The 27,201-nt window shown below is 40.5% G+C and overlaps 1 protein-coding gene across 1 annotated transcript in view; it reads right to left on the reverse strand.

Annotated features, from left to right (window-relative positions):
- LOC122789623 (circadian locomoter output cycles protein kaput-like) overlaps positions 1 to 27,201 on the reverse strand; it is a 1,222,827-nt gene that overhangs the window by 537,869 nt on the left and 657,757 nt on the right. The window contains exon 9 of the mRNA XM_044057016.1: positions 23,630 to 23,712. Within this exon, the coding sequence (XP_043912951.1) occupies positions 23,630 to 23,712 (83 nt within the window). The remainder of the gene's footprint in view (positions 1 to 23,629; positions 23,713 to 27,201) is intronic.

Consider the following 27,201-nt stretch of genomic DNA (forward strand, 5'->3'; position numbering starts at 1 on the left):
ACTAAAGGACTCTGTATAGGTTATCTGAACCTCAATGTAACAATGTGCTGTAATTCATTTGACTAGTACTATATACTGCAATCTTTGTCACTACTAATGCTTGGAGCTTTTCTCCCCGGGCCTCTACTGAAAATGGACATATATCTAGTTAGACTAGCCCGGTCAACAAATGTAAAATAAATAAATATATAAAAATATGCTGGAGGTGAGATGGGGAAGAGAGACATAATTGGGAACATGTTTTTAAATGTAATGGCTCAGCTGATTTTATAAATTCCTTGCTGAGTACTTTGACATAAATTTTGGAGAAACAAATAGTTATAACTCAGGAAATTATCCTTTTGTGCTGGAATATAGGATCTGAATTGTGTAAACACAGTAAGGCTTTACTAAGTTAAATGCTATTTGCTGCCGAAAATGGAATTCAAAATCTATACCCATCAAAAAGAAATGTTTGGAAATTATAAAAAAGATAAAATAACTGAAGGCGGTATCTTTAGAAAAGAAATAAAGCAAATTGCATATAAAATAAATGGAATTTGTGGGAATAATGCATATTAAAAAGAAAGATTAAGAGGAGAAGGTGGAGTGAAGTTTAAGGTAAAGCAGGAATTGAGCAATTCATGTAATGGTGGAGTGAATGAAAATTGTTAAAAAGAAAATATAAATGTACATTGCATGGCAATAACTCTTATTATAGTTTGATTGAAATTAATTTATGTAAACCCATGTTTACTGCTTAAATGTGACAATTAAATTAAGATGTTTTAAAAAACAGCTTTAGTAGGAGATTGACTCAGTCATGTAAGGTAAGGTAATTACACTGTTATGTTGTAAATGGCAGTATATTTGTTAACAGTGCAAACAACTAACAGGCATGACAGTCCTTTGTCTCTGTAGCTGTCAGCAGTGGCATCTGTGCAGGACCTCTGTTAAAGCACGTCATACCTTTATGCTACTGACAGACTTCACTTCCATTGTTTTATTACTGTAGGACTTCTTTGATGGTTTTCTACAAACTGTGACTTTTCCATGGCTACCAAATTACTCTTTTGCTTTAGACAGGTAGTGCACGAAGACAGCCAAGTCCCTGCAGACTGTAAAGCAGTGGTCACATATACTACAACTGTCACAAATACTAACTCACCTTAGAACCACCGGGCACATTCACACACACTACTAAATGAGTATGAAAGGAAATGAAGGCTGCCAAATATAGTACCATAATCTGGCGATTTTTAGGGCTGTCTTCTATTATGGAGACCAAAGAATGAATAAAAGAATATTCTGTATGAAGCAGCATAGCATAAACGCTATACAACCTCTTTTACTTTATTCGTGTGTGTGTGTGTGTGTGTGTGTGTGTGTGTGTGTGTGTGTGTGTGTGTGTGTGCGTGTGTGTGTGTGCGTGTGTGTACTTATTTTCTTATGCTGCAGGACTGAAGACATAGCTGTTTAAAATAAAAACTACATTATCAGTCCCTGTTACATACAATGTAAATAAATGAACATGTTATTCCTCTTTCACTATACAGCAGAACTAAAACTGAGTGAAAATATAACCCTTTAAAAAATGAACGGATGCCACACAGAACGTCAGAACTCGGTTACTGAGACAAAAGGAATTAAACAATGCTCAAAAAGCAGGTACACACACACACACACACACACACACACACACACACACACACACACACACACACACACACACAAACAATTACAACACAGCCCATGCCACAAACTCCCCTTCAGTTACAAAAGTTGCTTCACTAATCCACATTTAAAAGAAACAGTGCACTCCTTTAGGATCCATAATGACCTACAATACAACTTCTAACAGCTAATTGGATGAGTCAAACATCAGAAAAACAATTCTCTAAAACTGTAGATTACATTAGTTCGCAAGCATTTTTTGTGTATCAGGATCCTGCATGTCGGAGAGTTGTCACCACACCCACTTAATTATAAATACTTTCACTATAGTTGCAAAAACATCAGTGAAATAAGAAACACCCAGCAAGGATGGAAAAATTCTATGCACAACTGCAGTCTTGCATTGAGGCTAACACATGTGAGAACTTTGGGACTTGTAAATTCAGGAAGATGGGATCAATGAGATTGTATTCCCGAGGTTACCATTCAGTAAATGGTAGATTTCCCGTTTTCTTCAGATTGAGTAACAAGAATAAGAGTGCACAGAGGTCAGTAAATTAAGCATTAAATTATCTGCAGTGAACTGCTAACAAGGGAATCAAGATCTACTACATTAACTGAAACAACCACGTACCAATAAAGTTCTAATATAATAATTCTTTATATTCTAAATGCTACATCCTCTTAACAAAACAGCTTCTTATTATTCCTCCACACTTTTCCCTCACTTTTTGTGGATGGGCAAGAGTCTGGGAGGGGCTATCATTCAGACAGCCATCGGGGTGTTTCAAAGTGTTCTCCTTTAATTGCCCCATTCCTGCCAGATGCACCAGGTGAGACATGAAGGTTTTCTCCTTTAATTGCCCCATCTCTAATACATGCATCAGGTGAGAGGTGAAGGTTTTCTCCTTTAATTGCCCCATCCCTAACACATGCACCAGTTTAGAGGTGTGGAATGAGATGGCAGTGGAGGATGTCCTCTCACTTCATAAAGGGCATTCCCTCTGGGCATCTCTGTCCCACTCCTTGAGGCATGAACAGTGAAGATCCTGATCTCTATCAGGAAGTTAGCACCACCTAGAGTACACTGGAGTGCACACAAAACCTCCCTCCCTCCTCCTAAGAAGGGAGAGTCAAGTGGATCATGGCCTTTCACTACTCCTCTTCCTGCCTGACTTCTCCAGTGTCTGTGCTGCAAGTTGATCCCTGGTCAAATGGGACATAGTTGGAATCTCCCCCCTGCACCATGCAGCCATGCTTCGCTTTTCATAAGATCACGTCTTATTATACCCTACACATTAAACAGCATACAGTCTAGTGTAGCATAACTAAACTTAAGGAAAGTCACGTCACATGTAAAAGTCTAACAGCACTAGGGGAAAACAGGTGGTCTTAATAGTGCTTTTTTTTCAGTTTTGAAGTTATGACTATTTTTGATGTTTTGCGGTTTCAGTTTTGTTAACAGAGTATTTGACTGGGTTGTGTAAACATATTGCTATTGTTTACTAGTAGTTACATATTTAGGTTTTACATTTTTTCAATAAAACCAAAGATTCAGTCAAATATCATAACATCGTTTAACACAATGCAATATTCTCCATCTATATCTGCAACTAAACCAATTTTGAAACTTTTACGATTCACATAAAAATAATGGCTGTTGTGTTATGATTGCACCTTTCATGCAATTACACACCCTTTCTCACACAAAGGTATGCTTACCAGATCAGATCCCCAACCATTAAATATCCTGTATGTATACATTTGTGTTATGCGGATTATGGACTACGTCTTCCTGGGAATGAGACATTGCTTTGACATACACAGGTGACAGCAGCATGTTGTAGGAGACAGAGGATAAGCACAGCACAAAAATGCAGTGCACTGAGCAAAGCAGATACATTTTAAGCAAATACCAAGGGCAGCATTACGCAAAGAGGACACTTTAGTGGGAAGTATGATACACAATTGGCACATGCCACATGAAGCATTAACCACGGCTCCCACTTTTTATGGCAGCACTGCGTGTGTAGTAGGCACATGCTGGGGCACTACTGAATGAAGTAGACACATGCCACATGAAGCATTAACCACGGCTCTCACTTTTTATGGCAGCACTGCGTGTGTAGTAGGCACATGCTGCGGCACTACTTAATGAAGTAGGCACATTCCACATGAAGCATTAACCACGGCTCTCACTTTTTATGGCAGCACTGCGTGTGTAGTAGGCACATGCTGGGGCACTACTGAATGAAGTAGGTACATGTCACGTGAAGCATTAATCACAGCTCTCACGTTTTATGGCAGCACTGCATGTGTAGTAGGCACATGCTGGGGCACTACTGAATGAAGTAGGCACATGCCAGGTGAAGCATTAACCACAGCTCTCACTTTTTATGGCAGCACTGCGTGTGTAGTAGGCACATGCTGGGGCACTACTGAACGAAGTAGCCACACGCCAGGTGAAGCATTAACCACAATTCTCACTTTTTATGGCAGCACTGTGTGTGTAGTAGGCACATGCTGGGGCACTACTGAATGAAGTAGGCACATGCCACGTGAAGCATTAACCACAGCTCTTACTTTTTATGGCAGCACTGTGTGTGTAGTAGGCACATGCTGGGGCACTAGTGAATGAAGTAGGCACATGCCACGTGAAGCATTAACCACAGCTCTCACGTTTTATGGAAGCACTGCATGTGTAGTAGGCACATGCTGGGGCATTACTGAATGAAGTAGGCACATGCCAGGTGAAGCATTAACCACAGCTCTCACTTTTTATGGCAGCACTGTGTGTGTAGTAGGCACATGCTGGGGCACTACTGAATGAAGTAGGCACATGCCAGGTGAAGCATTAATCACAGTTCTCACATTTTATGGCAGCACTGTGTGTGTAGAAGGCACATGCTGGGGCACTACTGAATGAAGTAGGCACATGCCAGGTGAAGCATTGACCACAGCTCTCACTTTTTATGGCAGCACTGTGTGTGTAGTAGGCACATGCTGGGGCACTACTGAATGAAGTAGGCACATGCCACATGAAGCATTGACCACAGCTCTTACTTTTTATGGCAGCACTGCGTGTGTAGTAGGCACATGCTGGGGCACTACTGAATGAAGTAGGCACATGCCAGGTGAAGCATTAACCACAGCTCTCACTTTTTATGGCAGCACTGCGTGTGTAGTAGGCACATGCTGGGGCACTACTGAATGAAGTAGGCACATGCCAGGTGAAGCATTAACCAAAGCTCTCACTTTTTATGGCAGCACTGCGTGTGTAGTAATCACATGCTGGGGCACTACTGAATGAAGTAGGCACATGCCAGGTGAAGCATTAACCACAGCTCTCACTTTTTATGGCAGCACTGTGTGTGTAGTAGGCACATGCTGGGGCACTACTGAATGAAGTAGGCACATGCCACGTGAAGCATTAACCACAGCTCTCACGTTTTATGGCAGCACTGCATGTGTAGTAGGCACATGCTGGGGCACTACTGAATGAAGTAGGCACATGCCATGTGAAGCATTAACCACAGCTCTCACTTTTTATGGCAGCACTGTGTGTGTAGTAGGCACATGCTGGGGCACTACTGAATGAAGTAGGCACATTCCAGGTGAAGCATTAACCACAGCTCTCACTTTTTATGGGCAGCACTGCATGTGTAGTAGGCACATGCTGGGGCACCACTAAATGAAGTAGGCACATGCCACGTGAAGCATTAACCACAGCTCTCACATTTTATGGCAGCACTGTGTGTGTAGTAGGCACATACTGGGGCACTACTGAATGAAGTAGGCACATGCCAGGAGGCATCAGTGAAAAAAGCCACCACATGCACCAGTACTGCAAAATATGCAGCAGGCACATGTCGGGGGGGGGGGCATCACTGAATAAATCAAGCACATGTTAATGGAGGGACTTTGTACAGCAGGCATATGTCAGGGGCATCACTTAGTAAAACAGGTATTTGTTGAGGGTTGCCCAAAGTGCAGCAGTCACATGCCAGGTGCACTACTGTGTGTAACAGGCACATGCCATGAGCAGCATGGTGGGTGTGCAGCCAGCATATGACAGGGACAGCACTATGTGTAACAGGCATATGCCATGAGCAGCATGGCGGTTGTGCCACCAGCATATGTCAGGGGCAGCACTATGTGTAACCGGCACATGCCATGAGCAGCAGGGTGTGCAGAAAACATATCTCAGGGACAGAACTATGTGTAACAGGTACATGCCATTATCATTAGGGTGTGCAGAAAGCACATGCCAGGGACAGAGCTATGTGTAACAGGTACATGCCATTAGAAGCATGGTCTGCAGCAAACCCATGCCAGGTACAGCACTACGTGCACCAGACACATGCCATTAACAGCATGGTGTACAAATGACGCATGCTAAAGGCAGTAATATGTACGGTAGCATATGCCAGAGTCATCACTAAGTAAAGCAGGCATATGGTAGGGTTGGTAATGTGCAGCAAGCACATGTCAGGGCTGAAAATAATAAAGCAATACATAAATAAAGCAAGTATATGGCAGGGATATTACTTTGGGCTGTAAGCACATCCCGTGAGCAGCATGGAGTGCAGCAGACAGATGCCAGGTGGCATTAATATGTAAGGCAGGCACATGCCATAGAAATTGCTAGTAAACCAAATAAATGCCAAAGCACCACATTGTAAAGTAGGCACATGCCATGCGAAGCACATGGTGGAGTAATCACATCTGAATAATATAACTGTGTGAATGAGGTACATTCTGGGGCAGCGTACTATGAGTCATGAAGCCATGGGGCTTCACTGGGTAAAACAGACACATTCTGAGGCAGCGCACTCTGCAGCATGAATATGCCATGGGGTTTCACTGGGTACAGCAGGCACATTCTAAGGCTGCATTGTGTAGAATGAAGTTGCCACGGGGCTTTACTGGCTAAAACAGGCACATTCTGGGTCAGCACACTCTGTAGCATGAAGATGCCATGGGTATTTCACTGGTTAAAGAGAAACATTCTGCGGCAGCACATTTTTTAGCATGAAGATGCCATTGGGCTTCACTGGGTAAAGCAGACACATTCTGGGGCAACACATTGTGTAGAATAAAGATGCCAACAGGCATCAATAAGTAAATCAGGCACATTCCGAGACAGCAGGTTTTTAGCATGAAGATGCCATTGGGCTTCACTGTGTAATGTAGGCACATTCTAGGGCACTACTGAATGAAGTGGGCACATGCCAGGTGAAGCATTAACCATAGCTGTCACATTTGATGGCAGCACTGTGTGTGTAGCAGGCACATGCTGGGGCACTACTGAATGAAGTAGGCACATGCCAAGAGGCATCAGTGAAAAAAGCAGCCACGTGCACCAGGACTGTAAAATATGCAGCAGGCACATGTCAAGGGGGATCACTGAATAAATCAAGTGCATGTTAGTGGAGGCACTTTGTACAGCAGGCATATGTCAGGGCAATCACTAAGTAAAACAGGTATTGGTTGAGGGTTGCTCAAAGTGCTGCAGTCACATGCCAGGAGCACTACTTTGTGTAACAGGCACATGCCATGAGCAGCATAGTGAGTGTGCAGCCAGCATATGACAGGGACAGCACTATGTGTAATAGGCACATGCCATGAGCAGCATGGTGGGTGTGCCACCAGCATATGTCTGGGGCAGCACTATGTGTAACAGGCACATGCCATGAGCAGCATGGTGGATGTGTAGCCAGCATATGTCAGGGACATCACTATGTGTAACAGGCACATGCTATTAGCAGCATGGCATGCAGAACACATATACCAGGGGCAGAACTATGTGCAACAGGTACATGCCATTAGCAGCAGGGTGTGCAGAAAGCACATGCCAGGGACAGAACTATGTGTAAAATGTACATGCCATTAGCAGCAGGGTGCGCAGAAAGCACATGCCAGGGACAGAACTATGTGTAACAGGTGCATGCCATTAGTAGCAGGGTGTGCAGAAAGCACATGCCAGGGACAGAACTAGGTGTAAAAGGTACATGCCATTAGCAGCAGGGTGTGCAGAAAGCACATGCCAGGGATAGAACTATGTGTAACAGGTACATGCCATTAGTAGCATGGTCTGCAGCAAACCCATGCCAGGTACAGCACTACATGCACCAGACACATGCCATTAACAGCATGGTGTACAAACGACACATGCTAAAGGCAGTAATATGTATGGTAGCATATGCCAGAGTCATCACTAAGTAAAGCAGGCATATGGTAGGGTTGGGAATGTGCAGCAAGCACATGTCAGGGCTGAAAATAATAAAGCAATACATAAATAAAGCAAGTATATGGCAGGGATATTATTTTGGTTTATGGGTTCATAGATTAGTACTAGGCTAACTGCCCATGGGAGCCATTTTAAGCCTAGCCAATTGTCCCTTGTGAGACTCAAATGCTGCACCTTATGTTTGTAAGGTAAACACCGTAACCATTAGGCCACTCTCCCTGCCCTTTGGGCAGTAAACACATGCCATGAGCAGCATAGTGTGCAACAGACAAATACCAGGCGGTATTAATATGTAAGGCAGGTGCATGCCATAGAAATTGCTAAGTAAAGCAGGTAAATGCTAAAGCATCACATTGTATAGAAGGCACATGCCAAGCAAAGCACACGGTGGAGTAATCACATCTGAAGGAGCATCACTGTGTGAACCAGGCACACTCTGTGGCAGTGTACCCTGATTCATGAAGCCATGGGACTTTACTGGGTAAAACATACATATTCTGGGTCAGCACACTATGCAGCATGAAGATACCATGGGGTTTCACTGGGTAAAGCAGACAAATTCTGGTGCAGTGCACTCTACAGTATGAAGAAGGCAAGAGACTTCAATGGGTAAAGCAGGCACATTTTGGGTTGCACACTCTGTAGCATGAAGATACTGTGGAACCAAATTGGGTAAAGCAGGTGCATTCTGGGGCAGCACATTTTTTAGCATGAAGATGCCATTGGTCTTCACTGGGTAAAGAAGGCACTTTCTGGGGCAGCACATTTTTAGTATGAAGATGCTGTGGGGCCTCACTGGGTAAAGCAGGTGCATTCTGGGGCAACACATTTTTTAGCACAAGGATGCCATTGACTTCACTAGGTAAAGCAGGGACATTCTGGAGCAGCACATTTTTTTAGCATGAAGGTGCCATTGGGCTTCACTGAGTAAAACAGGCACATTCTGAGGCAGCATACTGTGCAGGATAAAGATGCCACGGAGCATCAGTAAATAAAGCAGGCACATTCTGGGGCTGCACATTTTTTAGTATGAAGATACTGTAGGGCTTCATTGGGTAAAGCAGGTGTATTCTGGTGCAACACACTCTACAGTATGAAGATGACAAGAGACTTCAATGGGTAAAGCAGGTAAATTCTGGAGCAGTGCACTCTGCAGCATGAAGATGCCATGGGGCACATTCTGGGGTAGCACATTTTTTGTATGAAGATGCTGTGGGGCCTCATTGGGTAAAGCAGGCACATTATGGGGCAGTATATTGTGCAGGACAAAGATGCCATGAGGCATCTGTAAGTAAAGCAGGCACATTCTGGGGTTGCACATTTTTTAGTATGATAATGCTGTGGGGCTTCACTGGGTAAAGCAGGCACATTCTGGTGCAGCACATTTTTTTAGTATGAAGATGCTGTGGGGCATCACTAAGTAAATCAGGCACATTCTGGAGCAGCAAATTTTGCAGCATGAAGTTACCATTGGGCTTCAGTGGGTAAAGCAGACATATTCTGAAGGAGCACATTGTACAGAATAAAGATGCCAAGGGATATCACAAAGTAAAGCAAGCAACACTCACTGCAGTGTGAAGATACCATGGGGCCTCACTGGTTAAAGTATGCACATTCTGGAGCAGCACACTCTGGAGCATGAAAATGCCACAGGGCTTCACTAATTAAAGCAGACACATACTGTGACAATACATTGTCAGCAGGTATGTACCAGGACAACATGGTGTAAAGGAGGTACATGCCAAAGGCAACAGTGTATGCAACAGGCATATATGAGGGGGCTTCACTTGAATAAACAAGGAACATGCAAGGTACAGTAGTGTGTGTGAAGAAGGCATTTGCCAATGGCAGTACTGTGTCCAGCAGCAAATACTAAGGGTAGAGCAGTAGTGCAGTCAAATTATAAGGAAGCACGGTTTGCAGCAGTTGCACCCCAGGTGACATCATAAAGAAAAGTGTTTACTTAACGCCACCAGCTGTGTTCAATAGCCACATTCCCAGTAGGCAGCACTCAGCCCAATAGTTATAAATCAGGAGTAATAACACACAGCCTAAGCAGCACAAGTCAGAGGCAATATGTAGTGCAAGCAACAATAAACAATGCAGCACATGCCAGTGGATAGCACACATAAAGCAAGCACATAGCAAGATGTATTAATAAGCAGGAATACATATTTGATGAATAGTTAAGCATAACTAACCTATGCTGGGAGCAGACCTAGTTAAACAGAACAAGTGTTAGCATGCCAACAGTAATACTAATCAAAGCAGGCCCATGTAAGAGAGAGTATTGTACACAGATTGCACATGCCAGGGCTACCACTGCACACAGAAGGCACACATCAGAAATACCACTGAACAGAGGCTGTACATGTCAGGGGTGCCAATAAACACAGAAGGTACACATCAGCAGCAGCACAGAACACAGACTGCACATGTTATGGGTGCCAACAAACACAGAAGGTACACATCAGCAGCAGCACAGAACACAGACTGCACATGTTATGGGTGCCAACAAACATAAAAGACGCATATCAGGAATAGCACTGAACACTGACTGCACATGTCAGAGGTACCATCAAACACAGAAGACACACATCACGGACATCACTGAACACACACTGCACATGTCCAGGGTACTATCACACACACAGAAGGCACACATCAGGGACATCACTGAACACACACTGCACATGTCAAGGGTACTATCACACACACAGAAGGCACACATCAGGAGCAGCACACTACACAGACTGCACATGTCAGGAATGCCACCAGACACAGAAGCCACACCTGGAACTGCATGTAACACAGACTGCACATGTCAGAGGTATCACCAGACACAGAAGGTACACATCAGGAGCAGAACAGAGCACAGATTGCTCATGTCAGGGGTACCACCAAACATCAAAGGCACACATCACTTCTTTTAGTTTAATGCATACTGGCTTTTAAAATATGGTATTACATTTGTGGTCAAAGCACTGTAGCATTCCCTGCACCATGTAAACTGTAGCAACTTATTGCTACACTTGTAGCAAGAAGTTTGCTACACTTTAAAAGAAAAATATTTGTTTCTTTTTTTCTCCAAGTAAAATCTGAGGAAGGAGAGTTAGGAGCAGGGTGCAGAAACTGAGATGATACCATTTCAGGAGCTCCAGGTACCTGATTTCGAATTTTTTATTGCCCCTTTGCTGAGGAGGGAATGAATTGCAGAAATAAGACCTGGCTGAAGGGTTCAACAGCACCAGCCTCCAGATTGTGGACCTTTTATTTGGTCTTTTATTAAAGAGCTGGGGTAGGAGGGAGAGAGGGTGGATGTTGCCAGTACAAGCAGTAGACGTTTTTTGCTCTAACGGGGAAAGCAGGGCACCAACATAGAGACCAAAAACAGGTGCCACAAAAGGCAGCTACACTTCTGATTCCATCCCTAATTATTTCCAGTCTACTTTCCACATAAGAGACAGTACTGACACAGCCCCTTACTTGGGTCTGCATGGCCTTTAATGGCAATGAATCAGTGGTACAGTCTTGCCCTCCAGGATCTCTCCCCGGCAATTGTCACATTACATCACAATATCCTTTTTGATCCACTTTGATCCTACTCTGGATCTATGGGGATAAACTCTCCATCAATCTATCCTGTCAGATCTGAAATCCACCAGGTTGTTTTAGTTAGATTATTGCTTTCAATGTATGTTTCCATTGGGAAAGCTCATAAGAAAGAGACATTTCCAATATCACAACTATACTGACAAGGCTCAGTTTTATTTCTCATTTTCACAGGACATGCTGTCAGATGTGGATTCATTAGTTGAGGATCTGAAGTCCATACAAACTAGATGAATATTATCCATCTGCAACTAAACTCATCCATGATTGCAGCTGTGGCTACTTGTGCCAACTTCAGGGAACCTTATTATCCAAAGCTTGACCCTATTATGATTTACAGTAGGAATATGTTAGCTTTTGCAGGAAAGGTGAGAAACATTGGTCTCATTTTTCAATTACATTTTGATTCCTCAAGACCAGGTATCATTTTTACGAAGTATTTTTATATTCACTTTTGAAATATCTCCCAGAGTAAGCATCTCCTTCCTCCAGATGGCTTCTTGGTAAGGGTGCATGCATTAATTTCTTCACTGTTTGTTTACTGCAATTCCCTTTAGATAGGGCTATTCAACAGTAAATTGGAACACCTGCAGACATTTCAGAATTCCTCAGTACAGGCACTTACAGGTACTTTGCTTTCGCATTAGTTCCATCATGTATAATCTACAATGGCAGACCATTTCATCACTACAGCCTTTAAAGTCTTACTGTTGGTGTATTTAGTCTTGTATGATCTGGTTCCCCATATGTAAAACAGATTTTGGTCCCCTACTGTCAAGCAAGCTCTCTACTTTTCTCTTCCCACAGGCTGTTGGAGGTTCCCACAATACTTTTAACATTATCTGGAAATGGTCTTTTTATCTTTGGGCTACTCTGGAATCTTCTTCCTCAGTGAATGAAGGGATCTTCCACATTATCTGGTTTTACGAGGTCTCATAAACTCATCTGCTTTATTTAGCATTTAATCTTTAATGTTGTTGTTGGGGTCGCCACAGCGGAACTCCGGTCCGCTAATGATTGGCAGTTGATTTTTACGTGCTGAGTTGCCGGCCCTAACGCACAACCTTCAACGAAGGTACGCCCATTCACGCATGTCTCCACAGAAGACGCTCTTACTGAGAATCGAAAGGGACAATGTCTTGCTGTGAGGCGACAACGCTACCGCAGCACCACCACCACGGTTATCTTTAATAATTGTTAATATTATTTTTATTTTACCTCATTTTATTATAATGCAGTACTCCTTACCAGCCTTGTTATCCAACCATTTCTATCTTATCTTTGAATGGTCTCAGTCCGTTATCATATTTAATTTATAAATGATTTTGTGCTGTTGGCATTATGCTAGGTATAGTCCTCAGTTTTATTACCCAGCACATGTTTTTAACCTTTTGCCTACCCATTTGTCATTATGCCATTTACTATTATGATGTTTTTGTTGTATGTCTTTTCATTTGTTTTATTTTATATAGTTTTACTGTTATGGTGCTTGGAAAGCACATAAATAAACTTGGACTTGGACTAAGAGGTGAACATTGAACAGAGAACATTAAAATGACTGCGTAGGAATAAGGTAGGTGATTCAGACAAAACAATGGGGCCTACATGATATGGAAAGGAGGAGGTGGCGCAGTAGGGGAGGCATCATACAAGGAGGCTAACAAAATGATAAAAAAAGGGCTGAAGTTGAAAGAGAGTTAGCAGAAGGGATCACAATGAAGAAACTCACACAAAAGTTCCTGAAGTCCACAACACAACTCACAACTTGTAAGCCCAACACAGCTCAACGAGTCAGGAACCACGATAGTACTGCAGTTAGTTTCTTTTATTAAAAAACCATGCACCAACGATGACACTATTAGTTGAGCGCTTTCATCTAGTGAATCTAGATTTCTTCAGAACATCAGACAAACTGTTTGAATACACTTTAAATACCTTAATTTCCCGCCTTTTTCTAAAAACAATTACCCAATTACATACATTTAACCCTATGCATCACTTATGCAGTAAAATATCCATCTCAAACTTGATTAACCATCTTGTCCTTTAACTCTATTGCAAACTTACTGCATAATGTGCTGTTGTTAAAATATAACTTGGAAACACATCAGTATTCACAAATGAATCATATTATTACTGTATGTGCAAATACTGCTGTTATGGATTAAAAAATATATAACTAAAATATATATGTTATACTAAAAAAAATACAAAATTTGTGGAAATATTGAGGCAAATAAAAAATGTTAGATATTATACAAGATAAGCTATCACTATGTATGTAACAACAGTTATTGTGTTGGTTGATTCTTTTTGTACTGCATTTTTATCAAATTATTTATCAAATTTTGTATTTTTTTTAGTATAACATATATATTTTAGTTATATATTTTTTAATCCATAACAGCAGTATTTGCACATACAGTAATAATATGATTCATTTGTGAATACTGATGTGTTTCCAAGTTATATTTTAACAACAGCACATTATGCAGTAAGTTTGCAATAGAGTTAAAGGACAAGATGGTTAATCAAGTTTGAGATGGATATTTTACTGCATAAGTGATGCATAGGGTTAAATGTATGTAATTGGGTAATTGTTTTTAGAAAAAGGTGGGAAATTAAGGTATTTAAAGTGTATTCAAACAGTTTGTCTGATGTTCTGAAGAAATCTAGATTCACTAGATGAAAGCGCTCAACTAATAGTGTCATCGTTGGTGCATGGTTTTTTAATAAAAGAAACTAACTGCAGTACTATCGTGGTTCCTGACTCGTTGAGCTGTGTTGGGCTTACAAGTTGTGAATCACAATGAAGAAACAAGACCTTCTTCAGGCATTTTGCAGGAAGGAGAAAGAGAGGAAAACTTGTCTAGGCTGAACAAAGAAAGGAAGAAAATCAAAAAGCACAAAGAAAGAAGTAACGTCTCTCTTAATGACGGAAAGCAAAAGTAGGGATCCATGTTGGAAGGTAGGTAGTGTAGGCCGGGAAGAACAGCGGGCGGATACCTGGATGAGAGGGATGGACTGGACATGAAACTCGCAGCCTTTATGAGTATAACATACAACAGCTAAATAGGCTACCTCACACAATCTTCAGGGATCTGCTCAGTGTGCTTGCAAAGCCCCTGCTAGAAATCTTGACCAAATGATAGCTTATTGCAGAGGTGCCTAAGGGCAGGAGGACACATATGGCACCACTGTACAAAAGAAGACGCAGGGAAAATCTGGGGAGCTGTAGACCAAGTAGCCCAACACACGTGGAAGGACAAGTAATAGAAACAATCCTGGGGAAAAGCTTGTTGTTTTCCAAGAGAAGGATAATCTCCAAGACAGCAATCATAATGGATTTATGGCCCAAAGAACCTCCCCAATCCAGTCCAAGCTCCAGTTCAGTGATTAGATTATATTTGGACCTAACGAAGGAATTCTAGCAGACATGATTTCCTGAACATCAACAAGGCTTTTTCTTAGTCCTGCAAAGTCAGCTGATAGGAAAACTGGAAGAGATGGGGCTAGAACCTAGAATGAAGTACAAAACTGCTATGTGAGTGAAGAGTAGTATGTAAACAGATGTGGTGACAGAGACAATGTGTAGCATAAAAAAGTGGCTAAGAGTACTGCAGAAGATGACCAAGGATCTAGTGATTATTAATGTGCTAATTTCTGACATAATAGAATGAACTGAGAACAGGATTAACCTTATCATGGATGACACAAAAATAGGCAAATCAGTGAAGGATAGCAAGACAAACCTGCATAAGAGCTGAACAAAGGGGCAGGAAGTGGTCATTTAGGTTCAGTGTAAACAAGTGCAAAGAACTCCACTTGCCCTAGAATGACCCTGGTGTGACGATACAGCCTGAGAGGCAGTGGAACCAATGACAGGAGGGCTATAAATGAATATGAGATGCTTAGCACAGCTGAATTAGACTAAGCAGAGCAGAGTGAAAGGCCGATGGCATCAGCAAATAGAATGCTGGGGCATCTTCTCAAAAGAATAGACTCCAGAAGCAAACAGGTAAAGTGTAAATATTACAGGACCCCAGACAGTCCTTTCTTTGACAACTGATTTCTGGGGGCCATACAAGGAAAGGGACATTAGGTTGCTGACAGAACCCAGATGAAAATGGTTTGACAGATATATAGGATGGGGAGGAGATTATATGACTAGAGATTTACTTATCACTAAAGAGCAGAAGACACAGGGAGACACCATACTGATGTAGAAAATCATTGCTGCAAGATGACAAAGGTTGTCTTAAACAGGAAGGAGGAAGAGGAGGTGTAGGCAGCAGAAGCAGGTACTAACTAGTCCATGGATTTCTGAAATAATGTTTTGTCACAGACAGGGCTGCGGGCATATGAAATGGACTACTAAAAGGGGTCTTTGAGAAGGAATCCACAGTGGTATTCAGGAGGGCATGGGATATGAGGAGGAAGAATGAAGAGGAAGGTAGGAGTAGACAGATGTAAAATATTAAAAACACACTTAAAGGGAAGATTTGATAAACTTACAGACTCCTACTGCCACCAAGCAAATGTCATGTACTGTAATACCTGCACAGAGATGTTACATGATGGTAATTCATGCATTATATTACTAGGACTGCATGCATCACAGATGGATCATTTTTGTAATGTATTAGTGTGTTACAGAGGGTGGACCTGTCACCATGGCCTGATGCATGCAGAGAACAGCAGAATCTGAAGCCTCTACTGTTAGATGATGCATATCTGTCACTACAGAAGATGGTGATGCTACAGGTAAATTTCACATTCAGAACACAGCTGGACATGGAAGTAACACAGGTGCTATTGCTTAAATAACTGGAAAAACAGTTTATCTCTTTATTTGACTAAATTAATACTGTGATAATGAAAACTATCCATATACTGGTGCTGATGATGAATAAACGCAAATACATCTTCTAAATCACTTGTCATGATAAGGCTGACTAGGCAAGCATAACCGACAAGACGTTTTATCTCAAGTTCATTGTGCAGGTTTCTCAGTCAGCCTGAGAAATACTTGGTTTTATTAGCTTGATTTTAATCTTAAAGACTTATAAAGTAAAAAACAAAAGTCATGGGCATTCAGAAGCCTTAGCTGAAACACTTGATGTACTTAAGGTCATTTGCATATATCCCATGGGTCTCCATTACAGGAGGTTTAAGGTATCACACAGTGAAAACTGTAACTTGTTTTGTGTGTGTGACCTTTTTATCCTTTAGTTTATAGATAGCTAGACAGACAGACAGACAGACATATAGACATGATAGATATAGATATGGCTGTATGTTTCAAAATCAGAAAAAAAAAACATATTGAACTACAAACTATTGAGCTCAAGTGCTTGAATGAAAACTCATTGAAAAACACAAAAAATGTACCTAATCAAGTGTTTTCGCAGGGGGGCAAGCTCTCCATACCCTCAGGTAAATAAACATGCCAACTCTGACATTATACTGCAGTGGGGAAAACACAAATTCTCCAGTCCCCACTCTACCCCAATCTCACAGATGGAAAAGCCAGTCTGCTCTGATTTTCAATAACACAATCCAGCCTTTATCCTGCTCCAAAGAAAAAACATTCAAACAAAGGAATGTCAACCATACACATACACATATGTATACACACAATCATTATTAATTTAATTGTTTCCATACTGTTTGATAACTGGATAGGTGGGCTACTCTACTGACTCTTTCAGCTATGACCTGACCTCCATGAGTAGAAATACAATAGTTTATCCCATTGTAAAACATTAACAAACATGCAAAACACAGCATGTAATTAACTATGAGTCAGCAGAGAGTTACAATAAAACTGGCAAATGCATATTTATAAAAGCATACAATATATAAATGCATACAAAATATAATATGGTTATTAAAGTGACAAGAGCATAGATTTTGCCTTGGACCTAACCAGTACAGTTATGTGAAATTAACCATAGTCATGGCAGCAGTTGCAGATAAATTCTATCAGAGGATCTTCTTTATGAGCATCTTAAAAGCCTCTAATAGTTTCTTATTTGTAACTTCAATAGGCAAGTAGTTGCAGATTGCAGGTCCCAGTCTAGAGAAGACTCTTTCCACTATAATGGATTTAAATGAAGGCCGTGACAATGGAGGATAAAATAATATTGTGAGCTTCTAAGTCTTTATGGGGAGGGTGTGCAGTAGCCTGGATTTAATTCCTTAAAGATTTGTGTATTAAGAAAAAGGGTTACTCTTTAGGTATGGATAGCAAGTTAACATTCTCAAGTAGTTTGTGATGGTGCTGCAAGGAGTCTGCTACCAGAATACATCAGCAATCTGCATTCTCTGGGCACTGTGGACTGAATGCATTATGATACTTGCATAGCCGGGATTAGGCACCCATGAACCCTGAGGTCACTGGGGGCCCCCTTTTTGGGGGGGCGGTCCAACCACACCAAGTTGTCTTACCTTGATATTTTGTAACATGTCTGTCAAACCAACAAAAGCCAGTACAGCATACTGTGTACTTAATAAACCAAATGGGTAATAATTCTTATTTATATTGCCTTTAAAATTCAAAAGGTCTCTCTGGTTATAGTAACAATGTTTTATCGAGCAACAGGCTTCACAGCTTAATTAAATATTTTACAACTGACATAGCACCCCTGGCTTAGTTAAAATCTGTTAGTGGACATTCACTTGACTAAAACTAACAACATAGCTAGCTTAGCTGCTTGCAATTCCTGTGGCTTCAAGGGAGCCCCCTTAACCATCCTTGACTGTGTGGGGGCCCCACAAAAGCTGCTGCTGTTTGGGTAAAATGAGGAGAAAAAAATGCATTAATTTCCTGATTACACTCTTTAACCCGAATAGGTTTGTGATATGACTCTGTTAGGATAAAGCTAGTTGTTGTTGTATCTTTCGGCTTTAATGAACTTAAACAAGATAGGCACTAGGGAAATCAGCAGTGATTAATACCAGTGCAAACTTTGGATTTTAAGAAAAGCTGATGCTTCTGATCTTCAGGGATGGTTTTCCCTTTCAGGCTGTTTTTTAATTACTGGCAGAACACCAGATCCTACAACTTTTAGCTTCTCTGTAGAAGAATTCAGTGCAGTACATATAATAGCAGGATAAAGTTTAAAATCAGGAACAAGTTGTAAATATTACTCTAATTCAATTAAAAAGTTAATAGTGTAACACCTTTTGCATCAGCATGCATTTTTGTACATTAAGCATGAAACTCGGATGTCTGGATTCATTAACTGTCTGTAATCCTGAATGATTTACAAGCAAATCAAACATTTTCAAAGGATAGAGCAAAATTATGAGAAAAATCAGGAAAAGTCTGTGAAATCAGGGCCAGTGACAGATTTGTATTATTTCCCAATGAGGTAAATAAAAATGACTTACCCCTGCAATTATTTCCCAATGAGGTAAATAAAAATGACTTACCCCTGCTGCTGTTTAACGATTGTTAAATGGCAGCCACTGATCTGGTATGCCAGCACCAGTGTTGCACAATCTATTGCTGAAATAAGTACAAAACTAGTATTGCTATGGTTTATGCATGTGTGTGTGTGTGTGTGTGTGTGTGTGTGTGTGTGTGTGTGTGTGTGTGTGTGTGTGTGTGTGTGTGCGCGTCTGTGTGTATGTAAAAAATATCACTGATTTTTATATGTGCACACACCCAATAATGCCAGGACACATAGATTATTCTTCTGGGTATCAGTAAAAAATGTAGATTTCAAAGGTAATGAACATAATATATCACAGAACATTCAGACACTTAGATCTTCTAATAGTCTGGGGACCCACTCCCCAGAATCTATAACTGGATACAGGGGGCTCCTTTAGTCACCCTTGTCTGTGTGGGTGCCCTACACAAGCTGTGGCTGGTTGGAAAAATGAGGAGGAACAAATGTATTAATTTTCTGATTATGCCCTTTAACCTAAACAGGGCTGTGATATGACCCTGGCAGGATAAGGCTGATAATGGCACCTGCACACATTCTAAAAATAGCCCTGCTCAGATGTGTATGTACAGAAAACTGCTGTAGGTTATATGTGTGTGTGTGTGTGTGGGGGGGGTGATCATGCAGTTTTTACTTTAATTTTCATCACAGTCAAACCTTAGAAGAGTGCACATAAGGTTATTATAGTTTGTGGTTGGGTTGAGGACACTGTGGTCATTGTTTTTTTTTACTTTTCACACAGACCTCAGAGGTGTACAAAGAAAGTTATTATAGCTTGTGCAGGGGCATTGTCCTGTCTAAGAGCAGCAAAGAAGAATGCATTACCATAATCATCATTTCCTCTTTTCAGTTTCCTCACAATTACACTTCAAGCATGTATACAGGTAGCTGCCTTTGACAGTTTGGGTTGAGTCGTGAGGAGACTTGCCTGTGACAATTTGAACCTCATCCTAGTCTAACACCAAAGGGATGCATAGGCAGGCAGTTCCCAGATAGGATCTGTGTATCCAGACAACAACTGGCTTGTGAGTTTATTGTGAGTTACTATTTTGTCATCTTTGAGCATTAAGCCTTTGTTACAACTTATATCTTCCTTGAAATAAAACAAACAAAAAAGAAATAAGACTGAAATTCTTTTCTTAATCCTGATTTTTATTTAGGCTACTATTGGATTAAAATGTTGGGAAAATGTTCTAAATGTATTTCAGAGCATACATAACCCAATGGCTTCTAGGGGCTCTGGATTTACTGAGTTATTTCTTAAATGGTCATTGCTGTACTTGGTCAAAAAAGCTGTGTTGAAAGGATGCAAAGAAAACTAAAGCTGAACAGCAACACAGTTTCTTTCCTTAATCACAGTTTCTGTTCAAGCTATCATTGGATAAAAAGGTTGTGTAAAAAAAAACTTAAAAACGCACTTCAAAGCATATAAAAAGGCATGGCTTCTTGAAAAAGCTGAAGAGTAAGACAATATGTACGAAAGGGAAGAAAAAAGTAATGTACGTGGTATAGGGAACCCAAGATTGGGGGGGGGGGGGCAGGGGATGACTTGAGGGTATGGTTGGTTGTGTGTGTGTGTCTCTATGTGTATGTTCGGAGGTGATGAAACAGTAGGCTCAGAGCACCATTTCACAAAGTCCAGACCTGTATATAGAGTTGCTGCAATGTATCATTGGTGCAACTAAATTCCAGATGGGCCTACATAGTGTGCTACATAGGCCTGTTGTAATGTAAGACCACTGTAGCTACAGGTCAGTCTGTGATTGCTACTTCTAAAAAATTGCAGCATGAATTAAGAGGTTGCTTAGGAGGGGTGGCAGTGATGAGGTGATATGTAAACTGGAAATAAGTAGGGGCCCCCAACTTGACATCTGCTGGGGGTCCCCAGAATGCTAACACCGGCACTGATACTTGAGAAGACAAATTCAGGTCTGGGTATTCATATGCGTTTGGCAAATCACTGAACAAGCAATTGGTGAGAGAAAATGACCACTGTCATAAATAGCTTGAGTCGAATCAGGACTTTATTAATAATATTGTTGATGTGCGTAGTAAAAGAAAGAGTTGGGTCAAGTATCAGACCTACATATTTCTGTTCAGTGACACTAGGGATGGAGTTTCCTCTGTGATCTTTTAACAGAATAGGTAGAATAGTAGACAGTTTCTTAGCTGAGGAGAAACCATGACATTGTCTTTTTTTTTTTTTTTTTTTTTTTTTTTTTTTGAGGAGGGGTAAAGCTCGTTAGAGGATGACCAGTTTTATAGCTGTGCAAAGCTATCCTGGAAATTGTCTTGCAGCTCAGAGCATGTTGTACTGGTTTGCTGTACAAGATCGACATCAGGGTACATAACCAGGTTACGCTTAGTAACCATAGAGAAAGATCATTGATAAAGAGAGAGAAGAGAAGCAGACAGTGCACATCATTGTGGTACCTCTCTGATTGCAGTACTCCTCTGTTTGGGGTACTCCTCTGTTTGGGGTAGTCCTCTGTTTGGGGTACTCCTTCTCTAGTCGGGATACTCCTCTGTTAAGTGTACTAGCATTGGCAGGGGAGATGTTGTAATACATCAGGAAGGAATTTTCTCCCAGATAGCTCTGGAATGAATCGTGTTATCACCAAAGCTGAGTGTTTGATAAAGAAAACTGACTATCTGAATTCTAGTGATTAAGTGATAGTTACTTATTCGTCTTGGAATATCATAATATACTCGATTACAGTGAAAAGGATTATCTCCAGCTCAGCTGCTAAATGGAACCTGTCTGTTGATTGTGTGTTTTATAAGATCTTGAGATATTTCAGATATAGAACTGTATTTACATGTTGTCAATACTTTAGTATGGTGGCTCTTGATTTGTTACAGGTGCTATATTTTATGGCAAGATTGCAGGGCTGCAAAAATTGGAAAAAAGTGAGATTATTTATCTATCCATCTATTTATTTATTATTATTATTATTAATATTATATTTACTATTATCATTACTATTATTTTTGCATACCATCCTTTTCTCCAAGTCTGTGCCACATTAAGGTTCAAGGGTATATAGACAGACCCCACACTGAAGGGGTGAAGCCTCCTTATAAATATAATTATTTTCTATCTTTTGTTACAGTCATTTTTCGAAATTATGATTTTTGTTTACTTCAGAGATTACATTTGAGATGTTCTGTGTTTCAGATAAGATGGATGTGGTGTTTCACAGTCCAACTGTTGATGTTTAAATCAAAGCAAATGATTTCTTTCTCACTGTGGGTACCTGGTGATAGGCAGTCGTTGATTCACCTACTATGCTGAAGTCACAGGGAACAGAAAGTTTAACATAGCAAAGAATCTGTGTTTACTAAAAGAAGGGGAAAAATAAAGCATAAAAGTGCCACATCAGAATTTTGTCAATAATAAGATACAACACTTTGGCAGCCAACTTTGATAGATCATTTTGGATACAAGGTCAGGATAACAAGATCAGAAAGAAAAGAAAAAAAAGACATTTTCGGAAATGTCCTGACTTAGAGAAGTACAAAATGTAACTGAACTGGGAGATCTTTCAGTGAGTCCTGAACTTTCCTCTGTTCAGAACATAACCTCTAAATTTGCTCATGGAACTGCTCATAATCTCACTAATGATGTGTTGGCTAGGTCTCAGATAGATGAGTGCTGTGAATCCTTGGCCTTCTAATGATAATTGCAATGGTGAATTTAAAGTAAGTGATATTTGTGGGACTGATAGCTGTAAATGTACGCATGTTTGGTATGTTGATTAAAAAGCCATTCAGATCTTTAGACTGCACATAACTTCATCAACATGAAAGTGCATGTTCAGTTTCATTTACAAAAGAGGGGAGATGAGGCCATTGCTAGTTTATGTTTGTAGTGAAGGACCTCTATACTTTGCTGACAAAGTCGTACTGTATCGCATACATCAGATGTTTTGAACACAATATCTAACAGAATGATATACAATTATTATTTTTTTAGATTAAGAATGATGTCATGTATAGTAATATCTGAAGCCGTAATAAAAGTACTCCTCTTAAAAAGAGCTCAGCACAGTGGTAGCTGTGTGCGTCATGTGACAGTTGTACTCAGAAGACTTCTGTGTGAGTAAGTCTTCCCTGTAGCCTTCCTGCATCTGCAATAATCGTTATTTAGTTAAAGATATTGTACTGAGTCACTGCAGGTTACAACACCTGGTGAATTGCCAAACACTATTAATTTATATTTAGTTTCTTATGGAAGATGGGTATACAAAAATATTAAACCAGAATGAAAAGTTAATGGATATTTTTGGTCGAAGCACATATATTTAACTCCAAGAAAGGTTCCTTTCCCTTAAACACACACACACACACACACACACACACACACACACACACACACACACACACACACACACACACACACGCACCTGATATTTTCAAATTTTGAAAAAGCTGAAGTCAAACAGAAAATAACGGGAAGCCTAAAGTAAAATGTATTTGCAAAAATGTTAGTACAACGAGCCATCTTATATGGAGCTTAGAACTCCTTCATATACCCGGTTACGTTTCCTAACACTTTAAATAATAATTGATGCTAACTCCTGCTCATATTCATTTTCCCAGCAACTTCAAATTCACTGTCAAAAAAGAAAAAGAAAGAAAGAAAGAAAATTCTTACCTGTGGTCCAGGAATAAAAATTTCCATTCCAAGCTATGTCTTGATGTGAATTCATCAAAGGGGTCTTCAACAGTGCAAAGCTCCTGTAAAAAAAGGCATACAAACATCTTTAAATTGGGTATTTTCAACAAGGCTAAATGCATTAACAAGTGGGTCAACTAGGATGTGAAATGTTAAAAATGCTTAGGTTTGCAATAAGAATGTTAACCTACATATAACTGCAATTTTTTTCCTCAGGATTTGACATCACAAAAGACTATAAACGTTACTACAGAGAGAGGAACAAAAGTCTCATTCAGCAGGTAGAGGGAGAAACTTGCTTGGGTAACCTGTTTATCAATCATGTGGTTCTGAAGTTTCATGCCTTAGCTGGTAAACCTGAGATGTTGAACATTAACATATGCACTCAAAATATACTCCATAACAATAATTATTAGAATTGCAAAGCATTTTTTCTTGAAAATGACTAAATGGTATAAACTAAAGGAAAACAAATGCAAGAAAAACCAAGCCAAGCTAGTTCTCACTGTATGATACCTTAACTCTCCTGCACTGGAGGCCCATGGGACATATGCAAGTTATCCCTTAAAGACATTAAGTGTTTCAGCTACATGGCTTCTAAATGTCCCTGACTTTTTTTTACTTTTTAAGTCATTATGGTTACATTCAAGCCAATAAAGCCAAACCCTAATAAAGCCTGAATGTAACCATAAAGACTTAAAAAGTAAAAAAAAAGTCATGGACATTCAGATGCCCTTAAGGGGTCATTTGCATATACCATGGACCTCCATTACAGGAAGCTTAAGGTATCACATAGTGAGCTTGGGTGTTTTTTTTTTACTGAATGGTTTGTCTGTGTGACTTTTTTTACCTTTTGATTTGGATAAACTAAAGGAAAAAATATCTATTATTTTCAAAGATGAAACAGGTCATTTAACTATACATAAGGTCTGTTGATATGCAAGGTTAAAATCTTCTGTCATATTTTCTTCTCCAATATTTTACTTAGAGCTATTCAGCAAATGTTGTAAACCACTTCAGTTTGTGAACGGCTAATTTAAGTATATAATCCCTATTATACACATGCTTTAATATTGATTATACTGTGGACTGCAGTGTCCAGCCAATCAGAGGCCAAATCTTATAGCTATAAACTTGTTACTCCTTATAAGGAGTGAGGTGTGACACAATCCCATAGTAGCAGTAATAATAATAATAACAATAACAATAATAATAATAATAACAATAATAATAATAATAATAATAATAATAATAATAACAATAATAATAATAATAATAATAATAATAATAATAATAATAATAATAATAATAATAATATTCAGCTAATCACCCTAGACATCCACATCTCACTCCTACCCCCCCATTAGGAAAAGAACCGTAAAAAATTTCTCCAAAGCCAACTTCATGCTTCTTAAGACAGAAGTGGCAAACTTCACGACACCCATGCAGATAGACAATAGAGGTATGACTGCTGAATCCTACACAAATGCACTTTATAAGCACTTACACGAGTGCATGGATCGTGTTATTATCCCTAACAGAACCAAGATGCTATCCTCCAAAAACAGGAAGCCAATCTGGTGGTCCCCTGCCATAAACAAACTCTACAACAGAAGAAAGAAACTGTTGCAAAAAAGAGTAAAAATCCCACGAATGGAGGAACTCCCTGGGCAGCCTCAGTAAGAAGCTGAGATCCCTCATAAAATCCTCCAAAACTAGTTATGAAAACAAAATCGCCACTGATTCTAAAGACAACCACAAAGCATTCTATAGCCATGTCAAGAATCTCAATGGCAACACTCAGATCTGCTTTGAGTTACAGCACAATGGTACTAAATATACAGAACCAACTGATATTACCAGCATCCTGGCAGATAGGCTCAGTGCTAACTTTACCCCCCTCTCACCCCCTAAAAGGCCCATCTTTATACGGGAAGAATGCAAAGTTCCTGTAATCATGGCTGCACAGGTAAAAACCTTACTCTCCAAAGCCAAGAACACAGCATCCATGGGACCTGACAACATCCCAGGCTGCCTTCTACACAAACTACAGAATGAACTGGCACCCCACCTAAGTATCATGTTCAATCATAGCCTTACCTCAGGCTTTGTGCCCATTGAATGGCACACCATGACGGTTATCCCACTCCACAAAGGGGGGGGCCACAACAGACCCCGGGAACTACCGCCCCATTAGCCTGACGAGCCTTGTCTGCAAGGCCATGGAATGTATCATCATGGAACTCATAAACAAAGACATTGGAGATCTCCAAACTCTGGACCCCACACAGTTCGAGTTTGTAAAAGGCAGATCATGTCTCCTAAACCTGATAGACTTCTTTGAGGTAGTCACCAAAGCCATAGATGAGGGTAAGGTAATTCACACAGCCTATCTAGATCTCGCCAAGGCATTCAACACCATCCCCCACTCTGGAATTATAGATAAACTCACTAAACTAGGTATAAATCCCTATGTCACAAGATGGGTTGTCAACTGGCTTACTGACAGAACCCACACTGTGAAAGTAGCAGACTCCAAATCAGACTTCAAACCAGTGATAAGTGGAGTACCACAGGGTTCAGTCTGGGTCCTCTCCTGTTTGGTATCTACTTCTCTGAAGTACAGGCTAACACAGAAGATCTTTGGCTAGCTAAATTTGCAGATGACTACAAACTAGGAGCCATAATCGAAACTCCTAACGATGTGGACCTCCTACAAAAGGGTCTCACTGAGACAGATGCCTGGTGTCAAAGCCATGGTCTCAAGCTCAATGCCAAAAAGTGCATTGTCATCCTCTTTGGTAAAAACTCTGTACCCATGAACTACCACATAGGCGGTAGTCTACTTAACACCAAAAGTGTGATAAGAGACCTTGGGACACAGGCAGACAGTAGTCTCTCCTTTGATAATCACATCGCCACAGTGGTCAGGAAATCCTTCTACGTGGCACACCTCATCACAAAAGGTTTCTCATCCAGAAAAAAAGAGGTCATTGTTCCCCTCTACTCATCACTCATTAGACCCATTATAGAGTACAACGCCCCTTTTGGTATGTACCTCACAAGACATCTACAACAACTGGAAAGGCCGCAAAAATACCTCACAAAGAGGATTACTGGCCTCAAACAGATGCCTTACGCAGACCATCTCAAAAAACTCGAGCTTTACTCCATCGCATATCGCCTACTCAGAGGCAATCTCTGCCTAACATACAAAGCTATGTCAAACCCAGAGCTGTTGGACATGCTCCACTTAAAGAAATCCCAGTCCCCCCGAGCTACACGCTCTAGGGACCTAAACCTTGTCACCACAATAAACAGAACATGCTGGAGGGATAGATTCCTGTCTCAGAGACTTCCCATACTCTGGAACAGACTACCTATCTATATCAAACACAGCTCCTCATTAGCACTCTTCAAGAAAAATCTTGATGATTGGATGGGTAATAGGAAATTCACCCCGGGGATCACTTCTGTGGTTCTGCTTGACAGGGCCACAGGAAAATAATTTTCTTGGGTGGCGAAAGCCAGAGTACCTTTTTGGCTAGGCT

The sequence above is a fragment of the Protopterus annectens genome, chromosome 15.part0, assembly GCF_019279795.1.
Source record: "Protopterus annectens isolate FY-2018-M chromosome 15.part0, PAN1.0, whole genome shotgun sequence".
In the NCBI taxonomy this organism is placed as follows: Eukaryota; Metazoa; Chordata; order Ceratodontiformes; family Protopteridae; genus Protopterus; species Protopterus annectens.